This window comes from Podospora pseudopauciseta (genome assembly GCF_035222475.1).
Source record: "Podospora pseudopauciseta strain CBS 411.78 chromosome 2 map unlocalized CBS411.78m_2, whole genome shotgun sequence".
NCBI classification, from domain to species: Eukaryota; Fungi; Ascomycota; class Sordariomycetes; order Sordariales; family Podosporaceae; genus Podospora; species Podospora pseudopauciseta.
Genome location: NW_026946663.1, coordinates 146,576 through 165,109, shown reverse-complemented (window position 1 = coordinate 165,109; position 18,534 = coordinate 146,576). Strand labels below are relative to the sequence as shown.

At 52.6% G+C, this 18,534-nt stretch overlaps 7 protein-coding genes across 7 annotated transcripts; 2 read left to right on the top strand and 5 right to left on the bottom strand.

Annotated features, from left to right (window-relative positions):
• The first annotated feature begins 54 nt into the window (after positions 1-54).
• Positions 55-2,021, top strand: QC763_200265 (uncharacterized protein). Its single transcript, XM_062909055.1, has 2 exons — positions 55-603; positions 665-2,021. Exons 1-2 carry the CDS (start codon positions 378-380, stop codon positions 766-768), a joined length of 330 nt encoding a protein of 109 aa, XP_062767795.1. The 5' UTR covers positions 55-377; the 3' UTR covers positions 769-2,021.
• Positions 1,287-1,793, bottom strand: QC763_200260 (uncharacterized protein; the record flags this gene model as incomplete). Its single annotated transcript, XM_062909054.1, has 1 exon — positions 1,287-1,793. One exon carries the CDS (start codon positions 1,791-1,793, stop codon positions 1,287-1,289), a length of 507 nt encoding a protein of 168 aa, XP_062767796.1.
• Positions 2,022-3,158: 1,137 nt separating the features above from the next.
• On the bottom strand, positions 3,159-5,145 carry QC763_200250 (uncharacterized protein; the record flags this gene model as incomplete). The annotated part of the gene is made up of 3 exons (XM_062909053.1): positions 3,159-4,873; positions 4,929-5,042; positions 5,121-5,145. 3 exons carry the CDS (start codon positions 5,143-5,145, stop codon positions 3,363-3,365), a joined length of 1,650 nt encoding a protein of 549 aa, XP_062767794.1. The 3' UTR covers positions 3,159-3,362.
• A 1,398-nt stretch (positions 5,146-6,543) lies between these two features.
• Positions 6,544-7,086, bottom strand: QC763_200245 (uncharacterized protein; the record flags this gene model as incomplete). The annotated part of the gene is made up of 1 exon (XM_062909052.1): positions 6,544-7,086. One exon carries the CDS (start codon positions 7,084-7,086, stop codon positions 6,544-6,546), a length of 543 nt encoding a protein of 180 aa, XP_062767793.1.
• Positions 7,087-9,059: 1,973 nt separating this feature from the next.
• Positions 9,060-10,656, bottom strand: NAT2 (DUF1279 superfamily; the record flags this gene model as incomplete). Its single annotated transcript, XM_062909051.1, is given in 5 exon segments — positions 9,060-9,226; positions 9,286-9,471; positions 9,544-10,455; positions 10,517-10,534; positions 10,545-10,656. The coding sequence occupies 3 exon segments, from the start codon at positions 10,004-10,006 to the stop codon at positions 9,060-9,062; spliced, it is 816 nt and encodes a 271-aa protein (XP_062767792.1). The 5' UTR covers positions 10,007-10,455; positions 10,517-10,534; positions 10,545-10,656.
• A 102-nt stretch (positions 10,657-10,758) lies between these two features.
• Positions 10,759-12,877, top strand: QC763_200230 (uncharacterized protein). The gene is made up of 6 exons (XM_062909050.1): positions 10,759-11,186; positions 11,266-11,336; positions 11,391-11,417; positions 11,485-12,404; positions 12,474-12,647; positions 12,719-12,877. The coding sequence occupies exons 2-6, from the start codon at positions 11,318-11,320 to the stop codon at positions 12,764-12,766; spliced, it is 1,188 nt and encodes a 395-aa protein (XP_062767791.1). The 5' UTR covers positions 10,759-11,186; positions 11,266-11,317; the 3' UTR covers positions 12,767-12,877.
• Positions 12,878-13,182: 305 nt separating this feature from the next.
• On the bottom strand, positions 13,183-18,333 carry SLN1 (Histidine kinase osmosensor). Its single transcript, XM_062909049.1, has 2 exons — positions 14,703-18,333; positions 13,183-14,631 (listed from the first exon to the last, which is right to left on the bottom strand). The coding sequence occupies exons 1-2, from the start codon at positions 17,432-17,434 to the stop codon at positions 13,818-13,820; spliced, it is 3,546 nt and encodes a 1,181-aa protein (XP_062767790.1). The 5' UTR covers positions 17,435-18,333; the 3' UTR covers positions 13,183-13,817.
• Positions 18,334-18,534: the final 201 nt, after the last annotated feature.

Genomic DNA, 18,534 nt, shown 5'->3' with positions numbered 1-18,534 from the left:
TCACCTGACAAGCGGGGGGTTTTTGCTCCCACCTCACTGCCAGCTGCCGATAACGACAACGATAAGCCTTGTGGTGAGGAGACAGTGCGTAGACAGTGCCAGCACTCCAGCCCGCTACAGCAGCTACTGCAGTACCAGTGGGACAGATGAATGAATGTGCTGGATTGCTCCATGCTTAGGTTGCCGCACCCATACAATACATTCACCACTGCGCCGGTTGCCACGAGTCTTGTGTAGACAGTCCACGATACCACGAGAGGGAATCATTCACTCTAGCGAAAGCTCTACCGAGACCCGATTCACCCCCCGTCCTCAGACATCGTGACGTACTCCAACCAACGCTGCTCTGCTCCCCACCTCATCGCCCAAGCTCCATAATGGCGAGCACTTCAGACTCCTTCGTCATCTCCGACATGGCTCCCTCCTCAGACAACGACGATGTCGATTCCCTTCCATCCATCTCCAGCAGCATTCTCGATTCCGAAGACGAATCCGATGCCCAAAGGGAGTGGGAGACAAGTCTAGAGCAGCTACAGCTTTTGCTGACAATGATTATTATGCCATTTGCGGGCAAGTATCTTGGCCGCAAGTTTGCCTACTGGAGTATGCTGGCTCTTGTGCCTGGTTGCCTTTTAGTCCCATAATGCTAACTGGAATTCTTCAGGCTGGGCGCGGTATATGGAATGGATGCACAACGTCGAGATCCGGTGGACAAATAAGAGAGAGTTTGCGGCCGTGGGAGCTGTGCAAGCGGCATCTTCGTTATGACTTGGTGGTTTCACGGGCTGGGAAGAGCCATTCTGAGCAGTACATATACTCTTTGCGACAACTGATTAGAAGCATTATATAAGGGGCGGCCCCGCGAAGCGTTTATGGCGTTATTGGGATATGTATACACACGGCACAAAACATGGGAAAACAGCTACATTAACGGCATACTGAACTTGTCCGTTCAAATGCGCAGATAATACAACTGTTGGTATTCAAGTCGACCTATCGACATCGTTGCTATTTTGAGTGTACAGCTCCAGGGGCACCACTACCGCATCCCAAACACACGATCCCACTTATATACCAAACAAAGACAACCCGTCTCCCAAACCATGTACCTAATCCATCATTACATGTCCCAGCCTTTGCATTCCCATCATTTCTTATCATTACGAAGCCCATGGAATCTCCCTCGTCATAGCCCTCTCGGCGTTGGTCATTAATCCTCATTACATTTGTTTCCTCCTCTTCCCGTCGTTCATAACAACCAAAGGGAGCCAATAAGTCAGCGCAGCTTATACGCCAATCTGGCTCATAGTCGGACCAGTCCTCACGCTACCACCCCCCCTGCGAAATCCCATGAGGCTCAGCACCAGAACGGCCGTGAACAGCGGAAACAAGAACCACATGAACACGGTCGACGCCTGGATCTGTCTGCACCGCTTGGTATTGTCGGCGCTGCCGTAGGCAATCCAATCGGCCGCCTTATCGCCTGGGTCGGCGCAGTTAACAACTGTCAACTTGGCAGCCAGCACGATGGCGGCGATAAAGGTGAAGAGCGTAGCGGCGGCGTCGAGGGCGAGAAGGCCGACCGGGTAGGAGAGACGCTCAACGACGGTGGAAATGAGACCGTAAAGGGCGGCTAGCCAGGTGATTACAAGAACGAACATGGTGAAATTGATGGCTGCTGTGGCCGACGAAGCGGCCGAGACGTTGGTAGCGATCACATTGCCTATCAGGGCCGTGGTGATGAGAATGAAGAGGAGCTGCGCTGAGCGGAAGTAGAGCGGTGTTTTTTCCATCTTGGCGATTTCCTTGTGCGAGGTAGTAGCTGTCGTCGGGTTTTGTCGTCGGAACTGGATCAATTGGGCAATTCGTGTAGGTGAGGTCTGTGACGTAAATAGCTATGGGTAGGTGTTGTTTTTTAAAAGTGTGCTGAGAAATATAATACGACTCGTGGGATAGTTCTGGTCTTGTAGGCGAACTGTTGGCTATCCGGTGTGTAGGTGCCCAGGAATGCGAGTCGTCACTCTCTGCACGGATGATGGATGGTGTGGTTTTGGGATGTGTGGATGGTGGGGGGTTCGGTTTTAAGGCTGGCTAAGAGTGCTAGTCGCAATAAATCGGAGGGCGGTATTATTAAGAAAGCAGCCCGTCACATATGATCAACAAAAGAAGGAGCCATACAACCTCAAGATAATGCCCAGGATGGCCGAGGGGAAACTGGAGAAGAAAGAGCATCATCGAGCTGTTGCACAACACTGCTGAAAAGTGGGGCAATGACGGCAGTTTTTTGGTGGCGACAGCGGCCCAAGCTCCTTTTGTCGACACCGCATGTCAACAATGGCGCTTCCGTCCACGACCCCGAATTCCTCTTTGTCTGCCCTAGTCCGAAACAGCTGCTCCAAAAGAGCGACACTCTCATCCACACAAACTTTCTGTGTCTCCATAGCCTCCATAGCCATGCGCCGAGCTTACCGCCAGCTCCTCAATCCACGCAAGACATTTGGTGATCTGCTACAAGGATGTTGAAGGGTGATGGGGTCGGTTGGCTGGGACACAAGCCACCTTTTTTTTTTTTGGTCGAAGCCGTTAGCGCCATTGGGCCAATGCTCCGATAAGCCGTCACACTCCTCACAAAATATTGAGACAGCAAATAAGCTGTCCCATATCATAAACCCATGCCTTAGAGGCAAATCAATAGGCCTTCTAAACATTCTAAAAGGCCTATTACTATCTTTATAGGCCTATTAAATATCTTCATAGGCCTATTAATTATTTTCATAGGCCTATCAAATATCTTGAAAGGCCTATTAAATATCTTGAGAGCCTGGTAATTATCTTCAGGGCATAGTTCACAATATGGTATGAGTTAACCTACTTGTAAGTCAAATTATTTTGTGGTGAGGGTTGCAGTCCACCACCCCTGATGACAGCCTTCAGCCTTTTTGTTCTCTCTGACCCAGCAACGGCGATGCATGAGTGCCAGGTGCTGCTCCCCTCCCCCCTCATTGTGTGGAACACCGTTTCCAAAGCAGCGGCTCCGGAGAACAATGGACTCTATTCCGCGCACCCGTATCTCGGGGCCGGTGGAGAGCTCCGTGCCCGGTTGTGGTGAGCACTCCACACCGAGGCTTGGCACCCGGTGGTGTTGTGAAGCTCTTGGTCCAAATATCTTGGCGGCCTCTTTTCCCAGTTTACCTATGAGAAAAAAGTGTCCTCCGTGGTGCCATTATCACTCACCTCCCATTATCCGTAACTCCGGATCACTCAACACGTTGCCATATCGACATGTGGGTACATCATCAAGAGGAGAAAGTAAACAGTGGCTGTGCTACTGTCTCATACCAATCAATAGATCAAACCCAGGCTCAAGCCCCATTTTCCTTCGGAAACAACCTTGGCCATTTTGCTACCGCCTCTCCAGAATCATATCCAGAAGCCTGAATAGAGACGCCGTCACCGTTCAGTGCCACTTGAGACACTATTCTGGGACCTCCCACAATCACGTCCCCTCCCATTCTCTTCCGGTCATAAATAACAGTCCCATTCACAGCCCCCACGCTCCTCCAGTACAGTTCTTCTCCGTCACCCGTAAACTCAAACTCTTGGCTCGACTCACCCCATCCTGTACTGCTCATCTGATCGCCTGTCTGGCGATACTCTGCTTTGCCCTCTTTGATCGTGTACAGCTTGGACCTGCTGTATCCCGTGTCAAAGGCTTCCAGTCCGGTCGGGAACACCACCCCTCCTCCCCATCCGTCCACCTCTACCTGCCTTCCCTGAATGGCGTGCGCCCAAATACTCAAGTTCCCCTGTTCTGATACCGCATAGCTTGAGTTCACGGACAGCGGGTACTGATACAGCACCTCATACCCTCCCCGCTGGTTGCCTTTCTCCAGATCGTTGGAAACAAACCCAGCCTGGTCTCTCCCCTCGATCGTCAAATCATTTATCGCCTGCAATCCATGCTGAGAAATCAACCCCTGATTTGAATACGCCAGCTCCTGCACCCATTTCACTTCCTGCATCTTCTCCCGGCCCAGAAAAGCCGACACCTGCCCCCTAATCTCGATCTTTCTCTTGACCACAATCGAGTAATCCAACGTCTCATTACCTAGCTGCTGCCAATCCAGCTTGGCCTCACTGCGCGCCACAATCTCGGGCTCCGGCGCTGTAACCACCGGCTGCTTCAGCCCAGTGATGATGCACCCATTCCCCTTTGCACAAGCGTGCTCATCCTTCCTGTCGTGATCCAACCAGATAAACACCTTGCCAGTCACCACCCAGTTGTCCTCTACCTTTTCCGTCAACTTCCCATCCCTGCCCACGCCGGCAATCTTGATCTCGAACGTGTGTTCCTCTCCATCACAGAGCAGAGGTAACCAGGGGCTGATGTCGATCTCCTGCTCCTTGATATCAAACGCCTGGATCCCAACGATGGGCCGGTGCAAACTCGGTACTACACCCCCGGTGAAGATGACGGGAAAAGGCCACGACACCCCGGCGAGTTGGTTGTCAATGTAGAGCTGTACCTCTCTAAAGGGGGACAGCCCCGGGAGGGGGTCACCTTCGAATGTTGCCGTGTCTGACTCGAGGACGTTGGACCAGAAGAATTCTTCGCTTGCCTGTCCCGTGGTGGAGAGGGAGACGACCGCGCGGCGGATGTCACGGGGAAGGGAGCCAGCGGAAAAGGTAGTGACGGCGCGTTGGGAGGGGAGGGTGAACACGCTTGGCGAATTGGACGAGGACAACCGGGCCGAGATGGGGAGGATCAGGTCTGAGGGAGGGGCTTGCTGGGCTTGGTTGGCGGGGTGGGAGTTTGGGTCGTTGTAGAAGATGGCTGTCATGGTGGTGTTGAAGATGCCGGTGTATTTCTCGTCTTTTGGTTCACGTCAACACCGAAACGGACGAGATCGGCTGGCACAAGGTCTTACTGATCAGGTTTCCCAGGTCAAAGATGACTTTTTGAGGGCGTTTCCAAAAGTACATGTAGTGCGTCATGTCCTTGAGGTAGATCCAGCTTATTCCGGGAGGCGCGGTGGGCTGGGCTGTGGAAGTTCTCCCTGAGAAATTTACTATTAGTTATCTACTTCCTCGAGGCATGATGTGAAGGCGGATACACTTACAAACCTCGGTATCCCCAAAGTACATCACCGCAAGCCGGTCAAACTGTCTGCCAACAGAAACGGAGCTAAAGTTTAGCACCACTCTGTTGAAAGGACAGTCGGGAGGTGTATAATCCCCTGGTTATGACTCTTGTATCAGAATCGACAGCTCAGAAAACGACAGAATTTCATGGTGCAAATGCGGCATAGTGGTAAAGGGACATCTATACCAATGAACGGATCACCATAGCTCCACGCAAAGTCCCTTCTCATGAGCAAAACCGTGCACAGCTTGGGGCTATACTCATTCCCATGCCGGGTCGAGCCGTCGCTCTCAACTGGGCCATCTGGCATCCGCACTGGCTGTGCGACTTCAAAGGTTTTGAGAACAGCCCGCGTGGGGGCAGGGGCTGGCGGGGGATCGTCATTCTGTGCTGCTCGAGATCTGAGGGATTGCCAGAAATCGTCGAGATGATGCTTAGCAATCGATGCTGCCGTTGCTGGTCCATGCTCTTTCAAACAAGGCGTCTGGTGAAGTGCGGAAATAAGCGTTAGCCCCGCCAAAAAGGCCGTTAGCCAGAGCATAATACGCCACCGGCGCCGTAGTTGGCCGTTGTTGGCGGGAGTGATGGTGTCTTGAACAAGAAGAGGGCGTTGAGGGGAACCGTCTTTTAGATCTTCATCGTAGCAACCCTCAGGGCCCGCCATGACAGCACCCATCAAGTTTCACAGTTGGGGAATGTTGTTGGCCTTGGTCTGTCAGTTGCGATCAATGTATTGTTACTAGCAGACAGGAAACCTTTCAAACACAAAGATAAAAAGCATACAAAAGGGAAAAGAACAGTAAACCAGGCAGAGAGAGAGGTGAATACAGATGCGGTGCTATCTACCCCAAGTGCAACACTCCCTCCTCCATTCCCCAAACTCCTGATAAACCAAGCGCAACCTCAAAACACATCGCCGCTTGCTGTCCTTCCATTCCCCGCGCTCCGAACCCGAGATAGCATGCACAATAAATAATAAGGGGTATATTAAACATCAAGGCACAATTCAGCCATCAGAAACTGTGGCAGCCGGCGTTGGCTTGTTATTGGCTGTTGTCTTCCCCCGCTCCGTGGTGCAGACAGTTGATCAAAAGGGGAAAAGGCTTGGCGGAGGGGCAGTTCCGGCAAACGACCGCATCTTTGATTTGTGAGTTGGGGTGAGAGGCTATCGGTGAATCTCCAGGGACGGCGTGTTTTGAAAATTATTTGGAAAAGCTGACTTTTTGTTCCATCAGGCCAGCCCTGACTCAGACCGTTGCCTTCGTTTCTGTAAGACGTCGGTTGAGCTCCACAATTCCGGTTTGTGGATCCCCCGAGAACCGACCCCGACCCCGACCCCGACCTCGATCCGAACCTGGTTTTTCGCGGCACGGCAAAAGTGGAGACCATGACCAGTCCCGTCATGACCGGCGCTGGCCTGCGGAAGTCGCAAAGGCCCAAGAGTTGTCCCAAAACCTGGCTACTGCCTTTCTCGCAATCTCCTTGTCCGGCCAGAATGGCTGGAAATAATTGAACACGGCGAATTCTTGTTCTGACATGAGGTAGAGATCAGGCCTGGTCATGACTTTGTTCCAGATTTTGTTGAAGGCGTCTGTAAGGAGCTTCGCGACTGTTGGTTCGATGGCCCCCTCCTCGCTTTCCCGAGCGAGTTCCAAGGCGAACATGACCGAGGAAGGCGTTACTTTCTCGCGCAGGATCAGCTCTTGTTCAGGTGTGAGCCCATACAGGGCTACCAAGGCGGACTGTTCTTGTGGTCTCGTGAGGGAGGAGGGGACCATTGCGGGCGATTGTGACGATATTGAGTTGGTTGTAGTTGACTGTTGATCGGTGGTAGTTGTATGCAGGGAAGGGAGGTTGGTGATCAGATCCGGTGGTGATATGGCAGCGAGGCAACAAGGGCATAAAGTGGGCAGTGGGATCTGGTGTTCCTGTGTGGATAGCATGATTAGTGGGTTTTGGGGGTGCAAGACGGGTAGGAAGCGGTTTATATGGGTGAGCAAAAGAAGTGGGCAGAATCTGTTTGAGATGAGTGGTGCCTCGGCGTTTGTCATTCATATGGCTGCCAACAAGGGAGTGTGATCGCTGAGCTTGACTCCTCCCTCCTATTTGATTGGCAAGAGAACCCTCCCTTCTTGTATCGGATGGCAACACAAGCGAGATCCATGTTGGAGCGTGTGAGGTACAAGTCGTGGGTGGATCAAAGCACACCAGCTTTGCTCAGCCACCACCATGTGGGTATGCATCCCGTTCTCCGCGTCCGAAGGACATGCAGAACGCTATTCATGAGCTAGAGGAGAGGACGTATTTGTACCGCAGGGCCGAAAACCAAGAAATAGAGCGTCTCGTAAACTGACAGCGGCGGGGATCTGGAGGTAAGGCAACCTCGGCCAATGCCACGGGCTACCGGCCAGCTTCCGATTCCGTTCAAGGCAAGGTAAAGTGTTAAGAGGTGTCTGAGAAATGCCGTTGGGCAAGCTACTCAGCACACCAGCCAGCACCTGGCAAGGAACATTCGTCCGAGTGAAGCACACGTGGATGGGCAGCCGTTCATCCCATTTTGACACGTCAGATTGCTCGAGACGGGATGCTGATGACTAGACAGTTATCGTTCCAGTCTTGGTCTCCCATATCTGGCCAGTTCATGGTGATGTTTTTGCATTCACTTCGAGTTTCAGGATTGTAGAAGGTATGCTATCTGCCAAACTCACAGCGAAAAGAAGCCAAACTACGACGATGTCAAGATCATAAGACTTCAAACGTCTGCCAAGATATGTATTTTCGGGAGGGTGGTGGGATGGGGGGCGAGCGATATGTAGCTGAGGGCCCAAGCGATGAATCGTGGAGCACGATGAGAAAGGGGGTAGTCGGGGACTTCTCGGGGACCTGGAAAACAGATATCAAGGTAAGATCCCGCAACCATCGGACCTTATTCTCGAACCCAGCGCAGACCTAGGGTAGGGTATCCTGGCTGATTCATCTGACTGTGAAAGCTCCAGGGAGGGGGCTTGATCATGGAGACGGGCTGCCTCCTGTAGGCGTTAGATTTCTCACCACAGGGCAAAGGTTAAAGTGTCCCTCGATTGGTAATGATGATGATGCCGTCAACCACTCTTCCAATGCCAGAGTCTCGGTACGGTCCATCCCTGGTGAGTAAGTCCCTGTCACTGGGCCATGGCTATGCCTCGCTCTGCTACCTCGTACCTCTCCCGTAAGGACCACCCGGTCTCCAGACGACGCGGGAGGGGTTTCCCGTTAACCGCCACGAGAGCAAATGACAATGCGAGGCGCGATTTGAAACCAGGAAACCTTGAAAGTCCGTTCCAGATAAGCAGAGGTGATTGGTCCTTGTACGAACGTTGCTCAGTAGCGTAAACCTTATTCTGACCTCTGCACTAATGTACAGGGTTCCGGTGACCATGCCATGCAAAGTTGTCGCCTCCAGACATTTCATCCCACATCGTTGCCCATTTGACAGGACTAGTCGCTTGCTGCGGCTCTGACGACATGCTCCGACGTCGACTCGGAGAACTAACAGGAGGCAGCCCGCGCGCACTAACATCGCTTGCCTCGGCGACCCGGAATTGCTTTGCGTTTCGAAACGAGAGAGAAAGCTAAAAGTCTGTGTTTCGCGGAATTGTTCCGCAGTTCCATGTTGGACAGGACTCAGGGGGGATCTGCGCTGAACTTTGACACCCCCCCCTCGCCATATATTATGCTCGAGACATCCACGATATCCTGGGTCAAACAAAAGCAGACGATAAGTGGAACAGAGGTGATGTTACATATTCTATGAGGGAGAGGTTTCTCTAAACAAAATGCAGCTTTGACATACCATACTCAAACGCTATGTCGCCATATAGTTGTCACAGGCACGAGCAACCGCTTGGTCCAGAGACCACAGAGCCTACTCGAGGTCCTAGTCAGATGCCTTTTTGTGTGGCCTGACCGGGCGCTTGCCGATTTGCCAGCCCCAACCCCGAAGGGTCTTTACGATCTTGGGAGTGATAGCTGCTGTCAAGGGAATGCGGAAGAAGATGAAGCTTTTGTGAATAGCATAAGCCAGCGCGAGCTGGGTTGCCAAGCCTAGACGAAATGTTAGGTTACGTGTCGTGACATGGCACAAAAGCACCGCATGAACTTACTGGCTCCCTCTCCCTTGTTTGCTTCCTCCGCTTCGGCTACGCCATGGCCCACCACTTCGGCATCAGCCTTGCCAGTGAGCTCTTGCTTTGCTTCCTTCAAAGACTTGCGATACTCGTTCCATCGATTCTGAACTCGCTCCGGAATCACTTTTTTTGCGTTTGACACCACTACTTCTTCGACATGAGCTGTTCAACGCCAAGGCCACCAGTCAGCTTTGATTGTCCCAGCAGTATATACTACACTGGGGTAGCTCCTACCTATCCTATCCGTGCCCACAGTCCGCACCAACAGAAAGCAGAAGGGAAAGTCCAAGACAGACAAAGCCAGGTAGATACCCATGGCCGTCCAACCGTACTCTCTCGATAGCTTCTTCAACCTATCGCGCAGACTCAGCGACCCAGTGGTCTTAGTCCCATTCTTGGCCGACTCAGAATCCCCCCGCCTCGCTTTGGAAGAGTGAAAATTCCGCCGTGATGTGAAAAAAGAGTTTTTGAGTGGTTGGCGCGGGATGGCTTTCGAGGGGCTCTTGTTCGAGGCGGACTTGGTTGGTGAAGCCTGTCTAAGCTGTGACAACCTCGCCCTCCAATGCCATGGTAGTCCGTTGGTTGTATTGGCCGATATCCGTTTCGCCCAAAGCTGTCTCCCTGTGATATTTCTGGTAATGGACAAGGCGCTCCGCTCTACAAGGGCCTCGAGCGTCCCGAAGGCTGTTCGTAACATGACGGCGTGAGTAATCGAAATTGTGTCGGTTTGAACAATGCTGTCTACAGTCCACCTCGCCCTTCCACCTCTTTTAACAAAGTCGTCACCGAAGGTTCCTTGCGCTGGCGGGTTTGTTGTCTCTCCGTTAACGCCGAGCTAGGGCGCGGCGAAGAGCGTCGTCACGGGCTCCCTCTCGGCTGACTGAGGAAGGGTCAACAGCTGGGCATTCCTTTTCAAGGCTCGAGCTGTCGTTGTTGTTGTTGTTGTTCATTTGTTGATCACCGAGCGGGTCACCGGGGGACGGTCGGCGGAGTGGTTCGATGTGGATCGGGATCGGGATGTGTGCTGAGTGAGTTCCGGACGTTGGATCTTTTTTTTCCCTCGTCAGGATAGCTCCGGGCTCCCGACGAAGCTTCTCCCGCTTTGGCACATGCGCAGTGATGCAATCATGCTCGATCTGGTGCGTTCTAATTGGACAATTATCTGTAAGCGGAGATTTCACCGGGCCGTTGGGAGAATGGTCTGGACCTTTTTCTGGAAGGGTGCCTTGGGGTGCCAGCCGCCGTCAGCTGCGATTGCCAAGGCCTGTGACACCTCATTTATACCCATGCATTGACTTTGGGATGAAGTGACAACTCTCAAGGGCTCCATTGTCGTGTAGAATGACAGGATCTATAAAAAACCCCGAGACCGCCAACGACATGGAAGATACCCTAAAGATGCACCATGCAATCAATTCCGAATCGACGCCCAGATGGCTGGATGCTGATGAAGAATGCACTGGTACGACCCCTATGCTTGGCCGGCCAATCAACAGCTCAGTCTGCTCGCACTCATCCATCTAAGCGCCCTCGTCCATGAGCTCCCCGCGCCTGCCCACGGTAGGTGAAGCTGTCTGATTGGATCGTCAGCCATTTTCCCCCCTCGAATGCCGCTGTGGTGGGCAGCCTCGACAAGCTGCAAAAGCATGGGGGAGGCGGCTGCGGGTCGTTCGTTGCGCGGCCCTTCAAAAGCTGCCTCGGGTTGACCTCTTCCCCGTTCCTATTCCTCTTTTTTGTCTGTTCGTGAGGCTGTAGCTTGTTACTTTCCCTTAGTATTGTCAAATACATTCTTCTTCTTCATCTTCTTCAAAAACTACAGTGATACCCAGGACCTGTCACCAAAGTGAGTCCCTTGTGATATCAACGCGGGGAAACTTGTAAGTGCGGGGTGTAGGTCTGGATCCATGATCTGAAGGGTGCATGATTTGCTGCGCAATGCTAACAGTGTTTGAATAGAAGAAGAGAAAGCGCATCATCATACCCTCAGTGTATTCGTGAGTTCTACAGCATGTCTGGCTATTATCCTCGTGAGTCTTATTGCTTAACTTAACTCTGGCAACTTGATGCGCTGACTGGAGTAGCCCCTCCCGGATCGGCCGGTGCTGGAGGTACGATGGACTGTTCACATCCTCAGTAGGGAGAATTCCATATGCTAATAACTTTTGACCTATCCAGCACAGAAGAGCTACCCGCCTCCACCGATGTCAGCTCCCCCGACTCAGACCAAGTTCTCCTACCCAGCTCCCCCAAGCAGCTCTCAGGGTAGAAACTACCCTCCTCCTCCTCAAGCTGCTGCCACACCACCCCCTGCTGCCTCTTCACCCCAGCAGTACCCTCCTCCTCCCCAGCAGCCACAATTCTCACCACCACCCCAAGCCCCCTCGCCGGCGCAACACGCTGCGCTGCCCACACACGCACGCAGTCAATCACAGACATCCCAGCAGCAGCAGCAGCCACAACAGTTCGCACCGCCTCCTTCATATCCCACAGAAGACAAGGATGCCTCTTATCCAGCCGACAAGCAGCAACAGCAACAGCAACAGCAACCCGTAACCATGGATCCCTCCTCAATAGCCAGCACCCTGCTCGGCGCCCCAGCCGCTGGCCAGTTCGTCGGTGCTACCTCCACAGTAGTAGACGACGTGGGCACCTTCAACGGTGGCTCCTACCGCATCAGCCACCGCGACTGCAATACCGTCCTCACAATCCAGCTTGCCATTGGCTGCCCCTTTGAGGCGAGACCCGGAGCCATGATTGCCATGTCCCCGTCTATCCAGCTCAAAGGCTCCTACAAGTTCAGCATGAAGAAGCTGGTGGCAGGCGGCGAGATGAGCCAGTCACACTACACCGGTCCCGGAGAGCTGTTGCTCGCGCCGCCGATGCTGGGCGACATCACGAGCTTGAGGCTGACCGGGAACGAGTCGTGGTCGGTGAGCCACGATGGGTATCTCGCCAGCACGCAGCATGTGATCAAGGACTACAAGAGGCAGGGGCTGGGGAAGGCCATGTTTAGCGGGGAGGGGCTCTGGGTGTACAAGATTAGCGGGACGGGCCTGTTGTGGCTGACGAGCTTTGGTGCCATTATCAGGAAAGACGTGAGTTTTTTTTTTCTCCCGCGCAGTCTTGATAATAAACATTCCGAAATGCTAATGTCATGGAAACAGCTGGCCGAAGGCGAGAAATACATTGTGGACAACGGCCACTTGGTCGCCTGGAACGTCAAGTACATCATGGAGCGGGTCACCTCGGGAGGCATCATTTCGGGCTTTGCGTCTGGTGAAGGTCTCGTCTGCAAGTTCACCGGCCCAGGGACGGTGTTTATTCAGACCAGAAACGCGGTATGTTTTCTTCTTTTTTCTTTCAGACTTCTTCTCCTGACAAAGGACTGCGTGACTGACAATAGCAACAGAGATCATTCAGTGCTTACATGACTGGACAACAGAACGGCCATGCTTAGGGGGGGAGGTCTGAGTTTGTCTTGGGAAGACGGGGAGGAAGAGGTTATACCATGAGAGGATGTACTCATTCTGAATTTTGAGTTGATAACTTTTGGTTTGGTTCGGGTTGAGCACATTGAACGAATGCCTTTGCCGTTGGTTTTGAGACTGAGAGCACGGTTCAGCAGTCGCGTTGTTTGGGCAACAAATTAGTGTGCCTTCTCCTAGGGTCTTCATAGTGCAAGAGTTTTTTTTTATGATTACGATGATAATTTTAAATGGCCGCTGCTCAATTTGGCGTCATAGTAGAGGTGAATATGAACCTACCCCTAAATCCCCCTTTTTGAGATGAGACCCCCTTAGGCCCTGACCCTACAAAACAACATGTATTCACAAATTTCAGACATAAAGTTATGACTCTCAAGACAAGAACAGCTCCTATATTTGCAAACTAACCACACCCTTCCAACCTCATAAGCAACCTCTGCCTACCGCGGCCACCCATCCCATCAACAAATTGACAAGAAAAATTACTATGTACCTCTGCATCTTCTCTCGTTTTTGCTCCTGACCATTTTTTATGTTGGTCGTTGGCACAAAGAAAACCCGACTGACCCTTTTTATTCCCCTTGCCTTGCCGGTCCAACACTAGATACCCCAAAAAAATATGGCCCATATACACGAGCTACCCCATCCCAGAAGCTCTCGGCCAATCCTACACTTCAATGAGAAAGGGTTAAGAAAAGAATAAAGAGCAAAGAAGATAGATATAGCAGATCCTGGCGGGCAAGCCCGTCTCGTCCAGCATAGCAGCAGAGACGGCAAACCCACCGAGCATTCTAGAAACCCGCCCAAAAAGCAGATTGGGCGTTGGAATCGTGCTAGAAGAGAAAAAAAAAACAGCAAACGCCCTACGCCTTGCTCGGAAGAACGAAGAGAAAAAAAGACCAAAATCCAAAAATGCCTTGCACCGAAATAGTATGCTGATTATATCTTCGTCCAAGAAGCAACCACCAGATTATAAGAGATATGACAGAAAGTGTATCGAAAGGCGGGAGATCAAGATCCACTTCAGGCCGAGCCATTTATACGAGGGCCATGGGCAGTTCCCTTAGCCTTAGGTGCAGCAGCGTCTCCATTAGTGAGAGCAAGGGGATCGGAGCTCTCTTGGCCTGGCGTCTGTGCCGGGGTCTGGTTTGGCGAGGTTTTCTTTGTCGTCAAGCTTGATGTCTCGGGCTCTTCCTCAATGGTGGCAAACTTCTTGAGCACTTGTTTCAATGCCGGCCGTCGGATAGGCTTACTCAGGAACTCATCCATTCCCGACTCCATGCACTCCTTGACATTGGACTCCTCGGAGAATGCGGTCAGAGCAACAATAGGTGCAGAGTAACCCATCTTTCGGATCAATCGAGTGGACTGGAGACCATCGAGATTTGGCATTTGAATGTCCATGAAGATGACATCGAAGCGCTGGTTGTTCTCCATGTTGGCTTTGACAAGATCATATGCTTCTTGCCCGTCCTTGGCAATGGTCACATCGTAGATATCTTCCAGCTTGAGCATTCGACTAACAACTTCAATGTTGGTCGAGTTGTCATCGGCCACGAGGACGCGGAGCTTCCCTTGCTCAGGTGGCTTGTTTTCCATGGCGCGATCAATCACGGCCAACTGATCCTCTGCAGTAGGGCGGGCTGTGAGATTTGTCGCAAAAAATGGCTGTCTCAGGCCTACTAGGCGGGGTTGCTTATCGAGCACGGTAGATGGCGGAGGTTGGACGTCGTTGGAGGCTCTAGATAGCGAATTCCGCCGGTCAGCCTCAGCAGCCGCGCGCCCGTCTGCTGAAGACACGCTCTGTGGACGAGACCCAATACTACTGGATGCTGTACTGGAAGCGCTACGAGAAACAATTAGCCATGACCACGTCATTACCATGAATAAAAAGGCTTGTTGACTTACCGATCTCTAATGTACTTGAGTGGTATCTGCATGGTGAATGTCGTACCAACACCAACAGTACTCTTCAGCGAGATACTACCGCCCATGATGGTCGCCAGCTGCGAGCAGATGCTCAGCCCCAGACCGGTGCCGCCATACTTCTTACTCAGGCCCAAGTCGCCCTGTACGAAAGGCTCAAAGATCTTTTGCTGCATGTGCTCGGGGATACCAGGGCCTGTGTCTTCCACTTCGAATTCAAACATGTACGTTCTTGCATTCGGCGGTGGAGGTGTTGGTGAGCGCTCTCTGATTTGAATGTGGGTGGAAACCTTTCGATCAACGGGGTTGATAGAGAGCGCCGTGCCATCTGTTTTTGGTGGTGGTGACGCTGGAGACTGCCCGCCCTTGGAACTGGCCGAATGTGTAGACCCGGAACCCATGCGATGACGCGTTCGTCCCGGGCGGTTGGACCCATTTTTGGAGAAGGACGATGTCCTACTCTCATCACTTGGCTGCTCGATCTCACCAAGACACCTGATCCTGAGCTCAACCTTGCCTCCTGCTGGCGTGAACTTCAAGCTGTTGCTCACCAGGTTAATGATGACTTGCAAGATACGATGCTGATCTCCCCAGAGACACATATCCTTCAACCTGCCGACACCAGGGGGGCCCAGAGCAGGAAGCCGTTTGTCGATGCTTGTCCGTTCTGGACTTGGGTTTCCGTCGATGTATTCGGTGCCGACAAAGTTAACAGCAAAGCTGACCTTGTTCTCCCGGACTTGCTTGTCAAAAATGGCAAGCATCTGTGATCGAACCTCACCCAACCGGAAATCCCGCTCTTCAAGGCTGACTTGTTGCCCAATTTGGTTCTTGGAGAAACTGAGCAAGTCCTCAAGCAGATGGAGCAGCAAATCTCCCGATTTGTAGAGCGTTTTGAGTGATTGCTTGATGCGAACGATGTCGTCTTCCTCCATGCAAACTGCACACATGCCCATAATTCCATTCAACGGTGTCTTGAGCTCGTGCGAGATGTTGGCGATAAACAGGGTCTTGCTCTCGTTTGCAGCCTCGGCAGCCTTCTTGCTGATCTCGAGCTCCCTGGTACGTTCGGCCACTTTCTCGTCCAGCGAGGTGTATTGCTTCAGAAGCTCATCCGTCATTTCGTTGAAGGTTTGCGTAAGCTCCGTCAGCTCGTCCGTCACAAAGTGCTTGCGGTCCTCCACACGTGCTGGTATCTTGAATTGTCGACGAGTGGGTTCATTCGAAATGCCCTGCCGAGCCTTGGCTCGTCTGCGTCTGCGGATGTGACGGCGAATCTTGCCCACGATCGTTTTTTCGGATAGCCGCCCGGAAGTTGTGCCCCCCGAGCTGGGGTTTTCTTCGTCATACGAGTCGCTGTCTTCATCCTCGTAGCCTGGCGGGGCGATCGACTTCTCTGTGGCAGACTTGAGCCTCAAAATGGGCATAACACTGAGATGGGCGCAAGGGAAGATCAGGAGCAGCACAAGTCCCAAGGTGCCAAACACACAGGCCAAGAGGATGCTCCTGAGGGTGTGAATGGGTTCAAAGGCCTCATTTGCATCTTGTTCCACCACCACAGCCCACGACACCAGTGATGTTTGCGGTCGGGCAGCACCCACCGCCACCGAGTGCCCTTGTTCGTTGGTAGTAGTCAGGTCGCTGATTGCATAGTTGGGATGCTCAAGGTTTTGCTTGCGGAAGACGTCGTGAACCATGGGATAAGAGGTTACGGGGAAAGGAGCACCAAAGTTTCCCGACTCATAGCTGTGTTGGTCATGACGATCATCCTGATCCTCTGGCGGATGGGGTGGGAGGAGGAAGTGTATATCTTCTTTGGAGAACTCGTCCGGCGGCGGTTGCCATGTTTCATTCGATGCCGCTACCCACCTCTCAAAGTGATTCCAAGGGTTCGTAGAGCCCATGAAAAGGACCACTCCCGTACGACCCAGCCCTTCCCGAGACCTCTGGACATCTATCAAGGTATTCGCAGTGGCAACGAGTGTCATGTATCCCAATATATAACGGGGCTGGTCGTTCTGGCGAACAGGGACGGTGATGGAAACCAGGGCAAAGCTGGAGTTGACAACTAGAGGGCCAAGCAGGATGCCATTTCCATCACTTCCATTGCCGAGAGACACGCCGGGGAATACCTCGGCGGAGAAGGATGTCGTGTTGACGAACTGGTGTTGCCGGCCGTTGTTTCGGTAGCTGATGTTTGGATAGAGCATGGGCGGGAAGCCGTTGCCATAAGTATCGTCTCCAAGCACAACCGGCAAGCCGTTACTTCCCAGGTAGGGAAGATAAATGGGGCCACCGTTTCCGTTTCCGGTGATACTCAATAGCCCATTGGCATTGCCGGTTGAATTCCTCGAGTATAAGCGGCCTTGCACAAGTCCCGAGAAGCCTGAGCTGCCGAGAGCGCTTTTGAGATCGGCGACGGCTTCCACCCAGGGATCTTCGCTTCCAGATTCGGTTTTCCCTTGATAATAGTTCTTGAATGCTTGTTGCAGCATCAAGCGCGTCGAGATGGTAAGACATGTCGTCTGAATCAGATCGATTTCGGATGATATCCTTGCAGCCTTGAGCGAGGCAGTCAGAAGCAGACCACCCGACTCAACGCCAATGACAAAATTGTTGACAAATATCCATGTTGGAATCGAGACAATGGCGAGCGCAACGAGGACGGCAAATATCACAAGGGCTGCGAGCTGCTCCCGGATCGCGACTCTCATCTTCGGCAGACTTCGGCAGACTATAAAAGACAGTCTGGACGGGTCTGTCGGGGCCGATGCATGCTGCTTGCTGTATGGAGGCTCGGAGCTTGGTGGGCGTGTTGACGGGATCGTATCGTGACAGTTCGGGGGAGGGAGGGCGATATCCAGGGCTTCGGTTGCTCGCAGGTGAACGGCGATTGGACTCAATACCGGCTCGACCGAGTCATAAAGATACGGACAGGATGGTGGCCGACAGGTGTCGTCTGTGGGTTATGTGCGTCGGTTCGGTTTTCGGATAGTCAAAGCAAGCCGAGATAGATCGGGAGGGCCTGTCAGGTCAGGAGGTTCGGATGATCTGATTGCTGGGGACAACACGTGGCTGACAAAAAAGACGAACAGGACAGGCACAAGGCGGGCGAGAGACGGACAGACTGACAGCACTGACAGACAGATGATAGAAGGACGAAATCAATCAAAAAGCGAAACCGTAAACGACGTCTGAGCTCTGAGCTTCTAGCCCCAGGGCGGGAACCTGTCGAGGCTCTCAATTGATTGCGGCAGCGGGTTCACGGGTTCAGATGGAGCAAATCTCCAGGTTCCAAGGATTTTTGGGACAGGGAAGCTGAGCGAACACGTCCACGCTATGCCCGTCGGGGCTAGCAACCACCCTGAAGGCGGACACGGATATTTGCAAGCTCTGGTCTGATTCGTCCCGGCCCTTCGGTCGGGCCTAGAACAGTGCTGCCAAGCCGTTGCAGGCACTTCATGTCCCATGCCTGTTGGTCGCTGCACCTCATCGCTTCATCGCTTGGTGATCGTTGATCTCAAGAAGTCTTATCTGCTGAGTGAGCCGAGCGTGCCCATTTTCGATCGATCGCTTTCTTGGTTGGACGGCATGGCATTGTTATCAATGCTGATGGCTTTTGCTTGGACGCCCTCGAAACACCAGCACTTGGCAGCCAGTCAGTGTCACAGAGTTTCTGTTTCGGACCCTGTCACACCGTCTGCTGTCTCTGTCCTAGGTAAGGTAGGTACTGAGGGATTTCTAGAAATCAAGGTGTGCATAGTTCGGTGATACCAGAAGATAATTAAGGTACAGAGACTTGAGATATATCATA